Source organism: Oenanthe melanoleuca, chromosome 5 (assembly GCF_029582105.1).
Source record: "Oenanthe melanoleuca isolate GR-GAL-2019-014 chromosome 5, OMel1.0, whole genome shotgun sequence".
Classification (NCBI taxonomy): Eukaryota; Metazoa; Chordata; class Aves; order Passeriformes; family Muscicapidae; genus Oenanthe; species Oenanthe melanoleuca.
Window position 1 is genome coordinate 59824874 of NC_079339.1, and position 17482 is coordinate 59842355.

Consider the following 17482-nt stretch of genomic DNA (forward strand, 5'->3'; position numbering starts at 1 on the left):
TGGAATGTCTTCAGTCCAGGGAACACCAGCCAGGGTCACATTCCCCGACTGAAAACACAGTTCACCCTCATGGATCCAAGACAGAACCATGGAATATCCTGAGCTGGGACCCACAGGGATCACCCAGCCCAGCCACCCCAAAATCCCACCCTGGGCATCCCTGGTGTCCAAACTCCCCTGGAGCTCTGGCAGCCTCAGGGTTGTGCTCCCTGGGGAGCCTGGGCAGTGCCAGCACCTCTGGGGGAAGAACCTTTCCCAAAATCCAGCCTGAGCCTGCCTGACACAGCTCCAGCCCTTCCCTCACATCCCTCAGGTCAGCAGCATCACTGGACAAACAGTGTCCCCTGCCCCAGAGAGTTTCAGTTAGATGTGAGGAGACAAAGGATCAGGATGTGAAGAAGGGGCAGCAAAGGTGACAACCACAGCAATCAGGTAAATATTCTACTATGAAAGGTGTTTGAAGTTTGCTTTACAGTAACTGGGGTCTGGCCAACAGGACTCCAATTCATCCTGTGCCAAATCAGGTTCCACTGCCAGAGGGCAGGGATGGATGGGATGTTGGGAATTGGGAATTCCTGGCTGGGCTGGGATTGCCAGAGCAGCTGTGGCTGCCCCTGGATCCCTGGCAGTGCCCAAGGCCAGGCTGGACACTGGGACAGTGGGAGGTGACCATGGCAGGGGTGGCTCTGGGTGGGATTTAAGGTCCCTTTAACCCAAACCATTGCAGGAACTGATGATTTACCCCACTCCAAATGCACTTTACAAACCAACCAAACAGAACCCATAAGCTCCTGGCTTCCTCTCCCTCTCTGCAGGGCTGGAAGCTTCTCCCACGTTAGAGAAAAAAAACACAACCACATGTACAAAAGGTTCACTCCTTCCAGAAAAGGAGCATTTCCAGAGCCCTCCCTGACTTCCTTGGAGAGGGACTGTCCCAGACAGGGAATGTTCCTCCTATCCAACCCCAGCCAGGTGCTGGTGCCTGTATTAACTTGTTTTTTGTTCACAGCTACAGAAAAACAGCAGCACAGGGCTTGGCCCAACCTGCCAGCACAACACTGGCACAGTTTTTTTGCTTTTTTTTTCCAAGCTGTATTAGTTAATAATGAAAAACTGTTTCAAAAAGGAAACCCTTTTTCCTCCAGAGGTGTTTCCTACACATCTTGCTGTCCCAACCCTCTCTGTAGACATCCCAAGGGAACTGATTCATCAGCTCAGGAAGACACAGATGTCTTTAGGAGTCTCAGGAAAGGCAACACAGGCACCAAGGAAAGAGATGAGCGTTCAAATCTAGTCTGAACTTCAAGGTCTGACAGTCCAGAAACATGAAGTGAGTTTATTTTGTGCCCCACAGCCAGGCTGCAGAGGAGCATTCACTGTCCATGACCTCACCCAGCCCAGCAACAAGTTACCAAGCAACTGAGAATTAAAATCTGAGGGCGTAAATGTGGCACTGAGGAGTCTCCTCTGCACAGCCTCTGATTTCCTGAGGAGCTCTGTTTGCTTCAGCTCCCTCACAGGAGATCAAGTTATGATAAATCAAACGTGTCCACTTTATAAAAGAACCCCAAAACACAACAGAAAAAGCACCACACAGAGATGTGTGGTATCCAAAACATGTCATAGAACCACTGGCAAAGGAAAAAGAACCTGGACAACCTTCCAGAGGTTCTTCCCCGTTCCAGCTGCTGACGTGGTCAGTAGGTGATTACATCCAAACTCAACCAGAATCATTATTCCAGCCTGACCTACATTTCTCCTGCTTGGATCAGCCCAAGGAGCAAGAGCCACACAGGCACTTGGCAGCCCCCAGGTTTATCCCAAAGCTCAGCCCCATCCTGGAGATCTGCTTCCAGAGCCTCAGCTGAGGCAGTTTTTCAGTTTTCCCCCAAACAGAACACTGTGCAGTCAGTCTCACACTTTCAAACACAAACATACAAATAAAAGCTGTCGTCCCCACCTTTGTGCTATTCCCAGGGGTTCACCTGTCATTGTTGACATGTCAGTCATGTCACTACTGTCAGACTAAGGAGTATCTCAGGTAGTCCAGCTAACCTCAAAAAAAAAAAATCACGTATTTTTTTGGAAGTGACAAGTGATCTGATAAATCACTCGGTTGAATCTGACATAAGGAATTCCCAAATTCACCTTCCCAGAGCGATCTGAGCATATAGATCCATGAAACAGCAGCCATAGCTCCCAAACACTCTCACTTAACAAGCCTCTGACAACTCTCCATCCTCCTTTTTGGAAATGCTTTAGGGATAAAGGCACCCAGGGAGTTACATACCTGTTCCACACCCTTCCTCACTCCCGAGGCACCGTCCCTGTCCGCGGGCAGCTCGCTCTCCCAGGGCAGCTTGTTTTTGCCTCTGCCGGCGCTCAGGACTCTGCGGGGGCTGGGTCCCCGCCGGGGGTCGCGGCAGGCGGGGTGCCCGCAGTGCCCGTGCGCGCTGCGGCTCCTGCTGCCCATCAGCAGCCACTCGGTGTCGGCTCCGGGCGGCTGCCAGGGCCCGCGGCAGTGCCCGGCCGAGGGCGACAAGGGCACGCCGTACTCCACCAGTCCCTGCTCGCCCAGCCTGGGCAGCACCTTCCTGGCCAGGCGGGCCTGCACGGCGCGCACCACCCCCGCTCCGCCGGCCCGCAGCTCCACGCTGTCCAGGGCTCGGAGCAGCGCCCCGCCGCCGCCGGGGCCCAGCGCCGCAGCCAGCGCGGCGAACGCCTCCATGGCAGCGTGCCGGACCCTGCGCTTGCTGTCCAGCAGCGCCGGCGCCAGCGCGGCCGCCAGCTGGGGCAGGTCCAGCTCGGCGGCGGGGTAGGTGAGCAGCGCGGCGATGCACGTGTGCAGCAGCTCCTCGCGGAGCCGGGCGCTGCGGTGCCGCAGCAGCCGCTCCTGCAGCAGCAGGCGCAGCACGGCCCGCGGCCCCGCCGCCGCCATCAGCCGCAGCAGCAGCCGCCCGCCGTCCCGCCGCATGGCCGGCTGCGCGTCCCCGAGCGCCCGGGCGGCCGCGCTCACCAGCGGCGACAGCACGGCCGGGACGCGGCGGCCGAGGCGCAGCGCCAGCAGCCGGGTCGCCTCCAGAGCGCCCCGCGCCACCGCGAAGTTGGGGTCGTGCAGCAGCGCGTCCAGCAGCGCGATCAGCCCCAGCAGCGCGGCGGCGGGAGCGGAGCCCAGCGCGGCGGGGCTGCAGCTCTCCAGCGCCCGCCGCAGCTGCTCCACGGCCTGCGCGCGGCCGCGGTAGTCCCGCCGGTCCAGCAGCCGCGCGTGGAGCTCCGGCGGCACCAGCGGCAGCTCCGGCTCCGCCGGGGGAGCCGCGTCCTCCCGCGGGCTGGGCGGCTCCGAGCCCGAACCGTCCTGAGCGGGGCTGGGCGGCTCCGTGTCCTCCTGCGGGCTCGGGGACTCCGTGCCCGGCCCGTCCTCAGCGGCACCGAGGAGCTCCGTGTCCGAACCGTTGTAAATGAGGCCGGCGGCATCCGTACCCGGACCGTTCAAAGCGCGCCCAGGGGGCTCCGCGTCCGAACCGTTGCGAGCGGGGCCGCAGGGCTCCGTGCCGTCCTCATCGGCGTGCGCGGAGCCGCCGCGCTGCCAGGCCCGGCCGCGGCCCCGCGGTGCGGCGGCTCCGGGCGGCGGCTCCGCCATGGCCCGAGGCCGCGGCCATGGGCGGCCCTCAGGCCCCGCCCGGCAACGCCGCCGTCGCCAGGGGGCGCCGCGTGCCGCGCCGGCGCGGCGCCGACCACGCCGCGGCGAGCGGGGGGGACACGCGGGCCTTCCCGCCTTCTCCTCAGGCCGCTGCGGGCGGGACGGGGCGCGGAAGCGGTGGCGAAGAAGCGGAGAGAGGCGGGACGCGAGCGGCGGGGACGGAGCCGAAGCCAAACCGGAGGGGAAGCGAACCCGGGGATCCCCCTGCGCGGTGCGCGCTGTGGTACCGCCCGGGCACCGGCGGCTGTGGGTGTGTGCGGCGGCGCGGCCGTTGATTGGCGGGGCGCGCGGGGCGGGGCGGCCGGAAGTGACGTAGCGGGCGGTGGCGGAGCGGCGGAACGAGGCGGCGGCGCGGCCGGGCCGGGCCTGGGGCACCCGGGCACAGGTGAGAGCGGGGCGGGGGGACACCGGGAACCACCGGGAACCACCGGGACACACCGGGACACACCGGGACACAGCGGGTGACACCGGGGCCGGGTGCCAGTGCAGCAGGTGCGCGGGGCCCGCCCGGCGCGGGGAGACCCCGGTGCGAGCGCAGAGGCACCGCAGTGGTTTGGGCTGGAAGGGACACGGGTCAGAGCCCAGAGTGCTCCGTCCCCCGGCCGGGGCCGGAATTCAGGTTCTGCTGCGTTTTTCGTCCTTCCCCGGGTGCTGGAGCCGCTCGGGGCTGTCCCAGAACCAGCGCAGCCCGTCCTGCCCGGGGCAGAGCAGAGCAGAGCCCGCAGCTGTGCTGTGATCCTGCTCAGCTGTTTGTGCTCCTTAACCTCCGCATTTCCAGTCGCTGCTGCTCTTGGAGATGAGTTTGGGGCACAGGCTGGAAGGATCCGATAGCCCAGGGGTGACACAAATCGCTGGGCTGGGCTGCTTCGTGTTCCAGCCGCTGATTTCTTGCTAAACAATAAAATAAATAACAACAAATCCACGGTATGTGCGAGCCTGGCCGTGCAGGGGGTGGTGAGAAGTTATACCAGGGTGGTACACGAAGTTTTATTGTTGCAGAATACCTTAAATATAATTATTTATAGGTGTTTTGGCAGGCTTTGCAGCTGGACTGTGACCATTCCTTTTCCATGTGGTGGTGCCTTGTGTTTCCTGATTTTTGTGTGTTTGTATGATGAAATTAGGAAGTGAACACAAACACCAAAGGGAAATGCATTCCTTTTGCTGCTGGACAGCTTTTTAAAATTATTTTAATTTTTTTAATTCTCCTGTGTGTAGTTTGTGCTGCAAAATTGTGATGGGGAAAATACTGCTGGCTATGATATTGCCTTTTGCAGATGTGCTTAAATTAGGTTTTTTTGAGTTATTTTTTCCAGTACAGAGTGATAATAGGGGAGCTTATTTTTCCCTTTGTGTGTAAGAGGTTTTCCAGCCCCTTCCCTTCCCTGTCACTGCTATTGTATTCTGAGTTTAAACGTTGGCAGCCCATTTGATTATTTCAAATTAAGCACTCCTAAGTGGGCTGCCCTGCAAGTGAGGTGTCATTTAAGGAGCTGTGCAAATGATGAACTTATTATTAAGATAAAAGAAGCGAGATCTCGCAGATCATTTAGCAGATCAGGAGTGGGGGGGTTGCGGTGTTCCCTGGAGAACAATGGGATTCTTTCCCCGTGGCCCGGGATCCTGACACGTTCCTCCAGCTCTGGGGGCTGAACAAAGAGCTGCTGCACCCTGGGAGTGCTCAGGGAGCTGGAATTAGAGCAGGTGCTGCTGCTCCAGTGTCACGATGCACGTGGGACTTTGGGAAGGGAGCTGTGGAGGAGGGAGGATCCTCCCCTCGGCACTCCTGGAGTTCCTGGGGAGTGTGGGCAGCTGCCAGTGCTGGAGAGTGGAAGAATTCTGGGGTGCTCAGCCTGTCCCCCGGCACACCTGGGCAGCTCTGAGCTCTCCAGGGGCTGAGACAGCCCCAGCAGGGATTTCCTGGCACGGTGGGAGCCCCAGGGTGAGGTGAGCATCTCCTGTTCCTCCTGTGCTCCTCTGCATCCACAGCACAGGAACCTGCTCCAGCCCACTGCTCTGTGGGGGTGCATGGCAGAAGGAGTGGGATTGGGAATGGGAATAGGAAGGGATTGGGATTGGGGAGCTGCTCCCTGCCACAGCCTGGACAGAGAAAGGCACAGCAGGACTGGGCTGCTCCCCAGGAGCACTAGGCAGGCAGCAATTGGACTGCACAAAAGGAGTTTAAGAACTTTCAAAACTTTGTTCAAATAAACCAGTTGTATTCTTTAGTTATCTGTGTTTGTTTCTATTTCAGCCACTGTTCAGTTGTCTCAAACCCTTCATGTAAAATCACAGAATATCCTGAGTGGGAAGGGATCCACAGGAATCATCAGTCCAGCTCCTGGCCCTGCACAGACACCCCAACAATCAGATCATAGATATTTTACTCCAGAACAAAAAATAAAGCGATGGTTTTGGGTTTGAGTTGAATCTAGCATAGACTATTAATGAATGTTTGGAGGTCCTGGATTTAACTTAAAAGTGTAGCAGGTAAGGGTTGAGAGGGGCATGAGGATAGAAGTTCATGAATTTGAAAGCCCAAATGGAGATGTGAGCGTTAGGTGTGGCATGTGTGAGGTGAGGGTTGAGAGGGGCATGAGGATAGAAATTCACCAGTTTGAAAGCCCGGGTGGAGATGTGAGCGTCGGTGAGTTGCAGAAGGTGAGTGACCCCTCCGTGACCCCTCCCGGTGTGTTTGGCAGATGGACCCGTCGTCGCCGCCCTTCCTGCTGGCCAAGCTGACGCCGCTGCACTCGGAGCAGCTGCTGCAGGGGCTGAACGTGCTGCGGCAGCAGCGGGAGCTGTGCGACGTGGTGCTGCGCGTGGGCGAGGCCAAGGTGCACGCGCACAAGGTGGTGCTGGCCAGCATCAGCCCCTACTTCAAGGCCATGTTCACGGGCAACCTGTCGGAGAAGGAGAACGCCGAGGTGGAGTTCCAGTGCGTGGACGAGGCGGCGCTGCAGGCCATCGTGGAGTACGCCTACACCGGCACCGTCTTCATCTCGCAGGACACGGTGGAGTCGCTGCTGCCCGCCGCCAACCTGCTGCAGGTCAAGCTGGTGGTGCAGGAGTGCTGCGCCTTCCTGGAGAGCCAGCTGGACCCCGGCAACTGCATCGGCATCTGGCGCTTCGCCGAGACCTACGGCTGCCACGAGCTCTACCTGGCCGCCAGCAAGTTCATCTGCCAGAACTTCGAGGACGTGTGCCAGACCGAGGAGTTCCTGGAGCTGACGCACTCGGAGCTGGACGAGATCGTGTCCAACGACTGCCTGAACGTGGTGACGGAGGAGACGGTGTTCTACGCGCTGGAGGCCTGGGTCAAGTACGACGTGCAGGAGCGCCAGCAGTACCTGGCGCGGCTGCTGCACTGCGTGCGCCTGCCCCTGCTCAGCGTCAAGTTCCTCACCCGCCTCTACGAGGCCAACCACCTCATCAGGGACGACCACACCTGCAAGCACCTGCTCAACGAGGCCCTCAAGTACCACTTCATGCCCGAGCACAGACTGTCCCACCAGAGCATGCTGCTGACGCGGCCCCGCTGCGCCCCCAAGGTGCTCTGTGCCGTGGGGGGCAAGGCGGGGCTCTTCGCCTGCCTGGAGAGGTGAGCAGGGCAGCTGGGGTCCCGGGAGGGTCACAGGTGCCTCTGAGTGCTGTTCATTGTATCCAGATGGGACAGCCATTCACAGGTCCTGGGTGACCAGAGCTCAGCTGCAGCCAGCCCTAGTTCTGGTTACAATGCATTGCATACTTCTCTTTTATACGTAACAGCCCCTTTACTATTCTCTATAACCTGTCATAGCTACAAACGTTACCAAATTCTCGTTGCTAGTTTCCAATCACAAAAAGTTAGTGTGTTACAGTTGAAGTTGTTTATCAGTTTTCTTGCAGTGGAAAATTTTGAGGTCTTTTTTCTACTTGCAACATTGGCTTTCTTGTTTGCCCGTGAAATCTTTTTTGCTTGGTAAAACATCTTTTGTTTGAGGTGGATTTATCCTTTGCTCTGAGCCATAAAAACCCCTTCCAGCTCACTTACCCTTTGCTTTCTAGTAATCCAGTAAGACTGGCTCAGCAATTATTTTCTTCTAGATCAAAAGTTGCTTTCATTTCTACTCTTTCTTCAGATTCTACATTCAAAGATCTTTCTGTTACACATACGTATCTGTGAGACCTTCCTGTTACATCCTTATGCTTCCCAACACTCCCCACTCACTGATCCTGGAAGAGACCTGGGAGTCCCTCCAGAGTTTGCAGACCGTGGTTGTTCCTTTCCTTTCCTCCATAAAAACTCTTCAGCAAGTTTTTTAACAAGGATAACCCCCAAGTGCTTTTTATTTCATGCAGTGTTAGGGGGTTTTGTTTGCACCTGTTCAAACAGAAAAGCCCCAAAAGCATTTTCATTTTGTTGATTGAGTCAATAATGTGGTTAATTAAGTTGGTACAGTTCTTATTTTTCCTTCCAGGTATTTTCATTTTAATTTTTCCCCTGATTTGTTATTATTTCAAACAAATCATAAAAATTAACTTGCTGTCTGAGAAATGTACTTCTCAATAATTCAGAAGTCCTTGGAATTAAAATAGATTTAGTCATAGGAGAGTAAAGGATGCTCAGAGGGACTTTTCCCTACAACTCCCTGGCAGGAGGGGACAGCCCCAGGTCAGGCTCAGCTCCAGGAACAGGGACAGGAGGAGAGGGAACAGCCTCAGGCTGGGCCAGGGGAGGCTCAGTGGGGAACCAGCAGGAATTTCCCCATGGAAAGGGAGCTCAGGGGTTGGAAGTGCCCAGGGAGGGTGGCAGTGCCCATCCCTGGAGGTGGCACTCAGAGCTCTGGGCTGGGACGAGGTGGGCACTGGGCCCAGCCTGGACTCTGATCCTGGAGGGCTTTTCCAGCCTCAGGGATCCTGGGGTTTCCTGAAGGAGTTCTGGATCCTGATGTGAAGGTGGCTTTGATCCCAGCTGCTGTGTCTGTGCTGGAACTGCTGAGTGCCCTCCTCCTTCACCTGCATTCCAGAACGAGCCTCCTCCATTCCTGGGGAGAGTCCCTGAGGCTCAGCCTGGAGCAGAAAGAGCAAAAAAGGAGAGAAAAACAACTTTGTGCCCCAAGCTGGTGTGGCTGGGTTTGCTTAGAACATGGGATTAGCATTGCCTGAGCTGCTGGTTAAACTGTGTGGGCTGTTTAACACAAATCCACCTTGATCCCTTTATATTCCCACAGAAACTTGATGTTCAGTGTGCCCTCAGCAGCCCTGCACTGCTCCCTGGGCCAGGCACTCACCTGAACTGCTTCCTCAGCTCCACTCTGCACTTCTTATACCTGAGCCTGAGTCAGGGGAGCTTTAGGTTGGTATTAGGAAAAGGTTCTTCTTTCAGGAAAAGGTTCTTCTTTCTATTAGGAAAAGGATCCTTGGACTCCTTGATCTTTCCAGCTCAGGGAGTTCCTCATTCTGGGAATAATTTTGGTTTTATTTATGATTGGAGGAGTGAGTACTGATATTCTGGGAGATCCTTTTCTGTGACAGTTCTGTGCTTGCAGAGGGACACACATTTCAAAACCTGGGGAGAGCTGTGTGTTCTTTCCCCTGTGTTCAGAGATATCAGAGTTATTTCAAGTTAATTTTCCCAGTGATAGTCACTGATATTAAACCAGATGTCAGGGCTGGGAATTGTTTGGTTTATAGACTTAAAAAATAAAGGGGATTTATTTCATAAAAAATGTTGGAGTGAATAAAGTAATTCTCTGAAACTCTTCTGCATCTTTCCCACCTTCTTCAATGATTTGAAGAATCCTACCAATATAATTTGGATTATTTTCAATTTTTTGGTGCTTCATAATAGCAAAATTACTTAGAATATATGTAATTTCTATTCTATTCTCTGGTGTTTCAGCAGCTCCTGTTTCTGGGCTCTCAGTGCCTGTCAGATCTCCAGGGGCCTCTTGCTCCTGTATGGTTTTTGAACAGATCATGTTTCCTCTGTGCCAGATAGCCCCTTAATTATTTAAGTAATTTATTAATTAAATACTCAGGCAGATTGGCTAGACTTTATATGGGGCAGGCTAGACCCACTGTGTTCTTACTGAGTATAATTAAAAGAAAATGCTGGTTTTGGATTTAAATTTTTTGGATTTAAATTTTTTGGATTTAAATGTAGAGTTTAAATACAGGATTTAAATATGAGATTTGAAATGCTGTTTAAAAGAATTAAGTTGTTTCAAAGACACATTTTTCAGGTTAGTTTGGGCTACGTTGACATTTTCTTTAAATTACAGAGTGCACATAAAATACATATTTATAAACTGCAAGCTGTACTTTCTAAATGTATATTTGTAAATACAAATGTGCACTTCCCTCTCTCTAATTTGCTTTTCTCCCTTCCATTTCTGTGGCCAGTTTGGGTTTTTTTTTTTTTTTTGGTGTTTTCTCCTCCCTCTGGGTTGTATTTCCAGCAGTTTCCATTGCAGCTGATGTTTGGGGTTTTGGAGTATTTTCTCTTCCCTTTGTGTCACATTTCCAGCAGTTTCCATTGCAGCTGATGTTTTTCTCCCTGCCCTTTCAGCATGGAGATGTATTTCCTCCAGAATGACTTGTAGCTCAGGCTGGGCCCTCTCAGCATCCCCTGCTATAAGTTTGGTTTCTTTATTTTTGTGTGTGTTTTCTCCTCTCTTTGGGTCACACTTCCAGCAGGTTCCATTGCAGCTGATGTTTGGAGTTTTATTTGGTGTTTTCTCCTCCTTCTGGGCTGTATTTCCAGCAGTTTCCATTGCAGCTGATGTTTGGGGGTTTTTGGGTGTTTTCTCCTCCCTCTGGGCTGTATTTCAGCAGTTTCCATTGCAGCTGATGCTTTTCTCCCTGCCCTTTCAGCATGGAGATGTATTTCCCCCAGACTGACTCGTGGATCAGGCTGGCCCCTCTCAGCATCCTGTGCTATGAGTTTGGGGTTTTTTTGTGGGTGTTTTCTCCTCCCTCTGGGCTGTATTTCAGCAGTTTCCATTGCAGCTGATGCTTTTCTCCCTGCCCTTTCAGCATGGAGATGTATTTCCCACAGAACAATTAATGGATTGGGCTGGTCCCTCTGAGCATCCCTTGCTATAAGTTTGGGGGTTTTTTGTGGGTGTTTTCTCCTCCCTCTGGGCTGTATTTCCATCAGGTTCCATTGCAGCTGATGTTGGGGTTTTTTTTGGAGTGTTTTCTCCTCCTTTTGGGTCACATTTCCAGCAGTTTCCATTGCAGCTGATGCTTTTCTCCCTGCCCTTTCAGCATGGAGATGTATTTCCCCCAGACTGACTCGTGGATCGGGCTGGCCCCTCTCAGCATCCCCCGCTACGAGTTTGGGGTCTGTGTGCTGGAGCAGAAGCTGTACGTGGTGGGAGGCATTGCCACCCACGTGTGCCAGGGCATCAGCTACAGGAAGCATGAGAGCTCAGTGGAGTGCTGGGACCCTGACACCAACACCTGGAGCTCCCTGGACAGGATGTTTGAGAGCCGCAGCACGCTGGGCGTGGCCGTGCTGGCGGGCGAGCTCTACGCCCTGGGGGGCTACGACGGCCAGTCCTACCTGAGGAGCGTGGAGAAGTACCTGCCCAAGGTCAAGGAGTGGCAGCTGGTGGCCCCCATGAGCAGGACACGGAGCTGCTTCGCTGCTGCAGTGCTGGATGGGATGATCTACGCCATCGGGGGGTATGGGCCTGCCCACATGAACAGGTATGAGCTCACCTGGGCACCAGCAACCCCTGGGCACCAGCAACCCCCTGAGCAACCTTTGTACATGCTCACCTGGGCACCAGCAAACCCCCTGGGCACCAGCAACCCCCCTGAGCAGGCTTTGTACATGTTCACCTGGGCACCAGCAACCCCCTGGGCAACCTTTGTACATGCTCACCTGGGCACCAGCAAACCCCCTGGGCACCAGCAAACCCCCTGGGCACCAGGAACTCCCTGGGCAGGCTTTGTAATCCTTGTCCTGCCCACCTGGACAGGTACGTGCTCACCTGGGCACCAGCAATCCCCGGGCACCAGCAAACCCCTGGGCAACCTTTGTACATGTTCACCTGGGCACCAAGAAACCCCCTGAGCAGGCTTTGTCATTCTTGTCCTGCCCACCTGGACAGGTACATGCTGGGGTGACCCACCTGGGCACCAGCAAACCCCTCCTGGGCAGCCTTTTTAATCCCTGTTCTGCCCCAGATGAGCAGGTATGTGCTGGGGTGACCCCCCTGAGTGCCAGCAACCCCCCCTTGAGCAGCCTTTTTAATTCTTGTCCTGCCCACCTGGGCAGGTACATGCTGGGGTGACCCTGTGCCCACCTGAGCACCAGCAAACCCCCCCAGGCAGCCAGTTAAATAATCTCCATGGGCCTCATTAATCCCTGTTCTGTCACATCAATCCCATCATTCAAACAGCAAATTTTTGTTTTTGCTTTTGTGTGTTCCACCTTGTTTGGGCTCTTTTTTAGATCACCTAAAAGGTGATTTTACCAAAAAGGTAAAAACCAAGACATGCCATATTACTGAGCCTTGTAGCTCAAGCCTGTAAAATTTTTAGGGAGTTTTACCATGAAAGCCTTGATTTGAGGGGAATAGGAGTTTTTCCATGCTTACTACACACGAAATAAGTACTGATTTATTTTACTTAAATAAAATTTAAGATCCTCTGATGAGATCTTAAATCAGTGTTGCTGCTGATAGCAGAATTCAGGATGGGGATGGCTGGTCTGACTGCAGGCCTTGTTCCAGACCTTGCATTCCCAGGAGTTTCCTGGTACCACCATGCTCTTCAACTCCTCATTAAAATGAGAACAAGTCAGCTGAATGTCCCTCCAGGAAGCAAAATAATAGATTACAAGTGGAGGAGCTGAATAAAGACTGAAACTCTGCTCCTAGGAAGGGACCCAGTGGTTGTTGAACAGGGTGGTAGCAGGCATTGAAATGATGAATTGTATTTTTTTATACTTGAGGCTGAGTCAGGGGAGGTTTAGGTTGGGTGTTAGGAAAAGCTTCTTCTTTCAGGAAAAGCTTCTTCTTTCTATTAGGAAAAGGATCCTTGGGCTCCTTGATCCTCCCAGCTCAGGGTGTTCCTCATTCTGGGAATGATTTTGGTTTTATTTATGGTTGGAGGGGTGAGTACATGCAGCACCAGGCTTCTCTGAGCTCTGGCATTAAATCAAGCTCACACTGGGCCATGAAGCCCCTTTTCCAAACCCTGTTCTGCTGATCTCCTCTCCCCTTTTTCCTGCCCCTCTGTGCTCCTGCACTTGGGCAGGAGCAGCTCTGAGCCATCAGTGTGGTGATGACTGACCATCTGCACAGTCATCAAAAATATTAATAATGATCAGAATTAATTTCATTTGATCCTGAAGCCTCTCCTGCCCTCAGTGTTTTGATCAGCAGCCTCTTTGTGCTTTTCCTGAGGAATATAAATACACTCTCGACATGCTTCTTTCTGAATGTTATTTTCAGGTCAACCTCAAGGCAGTTTTGGATTTGCTGTGTTATCCAAAGAAATACACTTCAGCTCTGTGGTGTATTCAGTTTCCCACAGAATTTTTATTTTTATAGATCATTATATTATTTTAGTAGATTATATTATTTTAATATTATATTATTTTATTATACTATAATAATAATTTATTATATTATTTCAATATATTATTATATTAATCTATTATATTATTTTAATAGACTATTATTTGTATGGTATACATATTCAGTTCTTATTTTAAAAAAATTGCACCAGGCTTCCTGAAAGAGCTTTCAGCTCTGAGGAGCCTCTTGGTTTTCAGGGTGTGACCTGAAGATCCAGGACAGTGGGATAGGGAGAGACTGACCCAGTTGCTGTGTCAGGGGCAATATCACAGAACCATTTGGGATGGAAAAGTCTTCTGAGGTCATTGAGTCCAACTTTGAATAGATTATAAAAACAGGTTAAAACTGATTTTTGGCAGCACTGTTGGGCTGCTTTGGTTGTGGAAGTGCCCTGGGATGTGCTGGTGCTTCCCAGGTGATAACACAAGTTCTGGGTGCTGTTGGGTTGTACCATTTTCCATCAGCTCCAGCCCTTTCCTCTGTATCTCATTATTCCTGTGTGGTAATTCTGCCTGGCAGAGCTGTGCCTGTGACACCCCAGGAGTGAATCCCCAATCCCAGGTCCCAGACCCCAGCTGTGCTTGTGACACCCCAGCAATGTTCAGGTCCCAGCTCACAGCTGTGCCTGTGACACCCCAGGAGTGAATCCCCAATCCCAGGTCCCAGCTCACAGCTGTGCCTGTGACACCCCAGGAGTGAATCCCCAATCCCTGATCCCAGCTCACAGCTGTGCCTGTGACACCCCAGGAGTGAATCCCCAATCCCAGGTCCCAGCTCACAGCTGTGCCTGTGACACCCCAGGAGTGAATCCCCAATCCCAGGTCCCAGCTCACAGCTGTGCCTGTGACACCCCAGCAATGTCCAGGATCCCAGACCCCAGCTGTGCTTGTGACACCCCAGCAATGTTCAGGTCCCAGCTCACAGCTGTGTTTGTGACACCCCAGCAGTGTCCAGGATCCCCAGTCTCAGATCCCAGCTCACAGCTGTGCCTGTGACACCCCAGCAGTGTCCAGGATCCCCAGTCTCAGATCCCAGCTCACAGCTGTGCCTGTGACACCCCAGCAATGTCCAGGATCCCCAGTCTCAGATCCCAGCTCACAGCTGTGTTTGTGACACCCCAGCAATGTCCAGGATCCCCAGTCTCAGATCCCAGCTCACAGCTGTGCCTGTGACACCCCAGCAATGTTCAGGATCCCCAATCCCAGGTCCCAGCTCACAGCTGTGCCTGTGACACCCCAGGAATGTTCAGGATCCCCAGTCTCAGATCCCAGCTCACAGCTGTGTTTGTGACACCCCAGGAATGTTCAGGATCCCAGCTCACAGCTGTGTTTGTGACACCCCAGCAGTGTCCAGGATCCCCAGTCTCAGATCCCAGCTCACAGCTGTGTTTGCTTTCCAGCATGGAGCGCTACGATCCGAGCAAGAACTCCTGGGAGACCGTGGCCTCCATGGCTGACAAACGGATAAACTTTGGGGTGGGGGTCATGCTGGGCTTCATCTTCGTGGTGGGGGGACACAATGGGGTGTCCCACCTGTCGAGCATCGAGAGGTACGACCCCCACCAGAACCAGTGGACGGTGTGCCGGCCCATGAAGGAGCCCAGGACAGGTGGGAACGGCAGGAAGGAGCCCTGAGCTGGGAGCTGCAGGGACAGTGGCAGGGACTCCTGGGAGTGAGGGTCACTTCAGCTCTGGGAAAGGATCTTCATTTCTCCACGTTCACTTGGTTAATGCTGAGCTAGAACAGAAATTTTAGGGAGTAGTAATTCTACTCTACCTGCTGTTTTGTCAGTGATTTGAGCAGTGCTGAGTTTCAGCAGGTCTGTGCTCACTGTTCTGCTGGATGTTGTTGGGTGTGCAGACTCAGGGGTGCAGGGTTGTGGTGCTCCCATCTCTGGGACAGGGACAGCAGCCAGGAGAGGGCTGGAGCTGGGCCAGGGTGGGTCGGGCTGGATTTTGGGAAAGGTTCTTCCCCCACCCAGAGGGCGCTGGCACTGCCCAGGCTCCCCAGGGAATGGTGGGGATGCCAGGGTGGGATTGTTGGGGTCTGTGCAGGGACAGGGGCTGGGATGAGCCCTGTGGATCCCTTCCAGCCCAGGACATTCCATGATTCCATCCCACAGTCTCCCTGACAGGGGCACTGAGACAGAGGGAGGTTGATTCCCTATAGGAAAAGGGGTGAGAGCAGCACAAGAAGGGGTGTCAGAGCTGCACAGAGAGGGTCCCCATTGCCACCCCGTTTCTTTAGCCCTGAGGGTCAGCCGGGGGTGTCTCCGGTCGGGAACACCCCGGCTCTGATGCATCCTCTCTCCGCAGGCGTGGGGGCGGCGGTGATCGACAACCAGCTGTACGTGGTGGGCGGGCACTCGGGCTCCTCCTACCTGAACACGGTGCAGCGCTACGAGCCCATCTCCGACTCGTGGCTGGACTCGGCGGGGATGCTCTACTGCCGCTGCAACTTCGGCCTCACGGCGCTCTGAGGGTGCTGAGCCCGGAGATGAGACTGCTGGAGCTGAGCTGGGCAGAGCTGAGACTGCTGGAGCTGAGCTGGGCAGAGCTGAGACTGCTGGAGATGAGCTGAGACTGCTGCAGCTGAGCTGGGCAGAGCTGAGACTGCTGGAGATGAGCTGAGCCCGGAGCTGAGACTGCTGCAGCTGAGCTGAGCCCAGCCCGGAGCTGAGACTGCTGAACCTGGAGCTGAGCTGGGCAGAGCTGAGACTGCTGGAGCTGAGCTGGGCGGAGCTGAGACTGCTGGAGCTGAGCTGGGCAGAGCTGAGCTGGGCGGAGATGAGACTGCTGGAGCTGAGCTGGGCGGAGCTGAGACTGCTGGAGCTGAGCTGGGCGGAGCTGAGACTGCTGGAGCTGAGCTGGGCAGAGCTGAGACTGCTGAACCTGGAGCTGAGCTGAGCTGAGCTGGGCAGAGCTGAGACTGCTGGAGCTGAACTGAACCGGAGCTGAGCCCAGAGCTGAGACTGCTGGAGCTGAACTGAACCGGAGCTGAGGCTGCTGCAGCCGAGCTGAACTGGACCTGAGACTGTTGAACCAGAGCTGAGCCCAGGGAGCTGGAGCCGAGCCTGCTGCACCAGCCCTGAGCCCAGCCCTGAGCCCAGCCTGGCACAGCAGCTCAGAGGAGCTGCTCCTGCCCCGTTCCCCCTGTTCCCTCGGTGGCACAGGGTGCAGAGCTCAGTGTCCAGCTGCCTGCTCGTGGCAGTGGGTTTGGCAGAGAGCTGGCATCCAGTTGGGAATTTGTCCATCCAACCCTTCCTAGAGCTTTTGTCTCTTCCTCCTCCTCTGGAATGTGGAGCTCCCCGTGCTGGGGGAAGCTGGGGGAGTGCAGGGTGAGTGTGGGGGTGCTGGCCCCTGGCTGTGTCTGCACAGGGGGTTTTTTATGACCAGTAACTCAAGGGCTGCCTTGTTTCTGTATCTCAAGGTTTGTACATAATAAATGCCATAGGATGTTGCCTGTACTCTCCTTTGTCACCTGCTTCCTGCTAGGAGGGCTGGGATGATCCTTGGAGACATTTACAAAGCAAATTTTTTGCCTCCTCGGGACGTTTTTGGATCTGATGGAGAGAATTTGCATTTTTAACTTTTCCCTTCTGTTTTCTTCATGTGGAGAAACCAGTGCTAGATGAACTTAATCCTGCTGTGTGCTTTCAATTGGAATGTGAGAAGAAATCACAGCAGCAGCATTGCTAGCATGACACCCAATCAAACCTCCAAGCCAGCCCATCCCATCCTTCTCCTGTGTCCCTTTTTTCAAGGACTGTGTGGTTGCTTCCTCTGAGTGTTCCCATCTCAAATGGTGCTAAATGTAGGGGTTCCCCGGGGCTGTTCCTGATTTCAGTGCATAAAGCATGTTTGGATTGTTCCACTGGTTTGGTTTCTTCTTTGCTCCACCCCCCCTGCTCCTGCAGCTCCCTCTTGGGTATTTCACATTGATTTTATTGTTCCCACTCTCACAAACAGGGAGATCCCAGATTCTTCAGGCAGTTGTGCCTCTCACAGCAGTGCAGGGAGTTCAGAGAGGGCTCATCCCAAATGTGAGTCCTGCTGAGGGGCAGATCCTGGGTTAACCACAGTCAGACAGACTGCCCTGAACTCAGTGGGAGCTGGGCCAGACAGGGACAAGGTGATGCTGTGGGTTAGAGCCATCATTTAAAAGGGAATTTAGCTAATTTAGCACATTTTGGGTTGTCTTCTGG

General features: G+C 54.0%; 2 protein-coding genes across 3 annotated transcripts in view; one reads left to right on the forward strand and one right to left on the reverse strand.

The window, feature by feature from the left end:
* The window catches only part of TOGARAM1 (TOG array regulator of axonemal microtubules 1), a 32717-nt gene extending 29031 nt beyond the window's left edge, over positions 1–3686 (reverse strand). The window contains exon 1 of the mRNA XM_056493331.1: positions 2291–3686. Coding sequence (XP_056349306.1) covers positions 2291–3640 — 1350 coding nt within the window. The 5' untranslated portion in view covers positions 3641–3686. The remainder of the gene's footprint in view (positions 1–2290) is intronic.
* A 321-nt stretch (positions 3687–4007) lies between these two features.
* On the forward strand, positions 4008–16744 carry KLHL28 (kelch like family member 28). 2 transcript variants are annotated; one of them, XM_056492133.1, is made up of 6 exons: positions 4008–4085; positions 6403–7301; positions 10955–11398; positions 14678–14886; positions 15594–15775; positions 15806–16744. In XM_056492133.1, exons 2-5 carry the CDS (start codon positions 6403–6405, stop codon positions 15755–15757), a joined length of 1716 nt encoding a protein of 571 aa, XP_056348108.1. In that variant the 5' UTR covers positions 4008–4085; the 3' UTR covers positions 15758–15775; positions 15806–16744. The 2 variants fall into 2 exon arrangements, with proteins under 2 accessions (XP_056348108.1, XP_056348107.1); XM_056492132.1 differs by having other exon boundaries at positions 15594–16744.
* Positions 16745–17482: the final 738 nt, after the last annotated feature.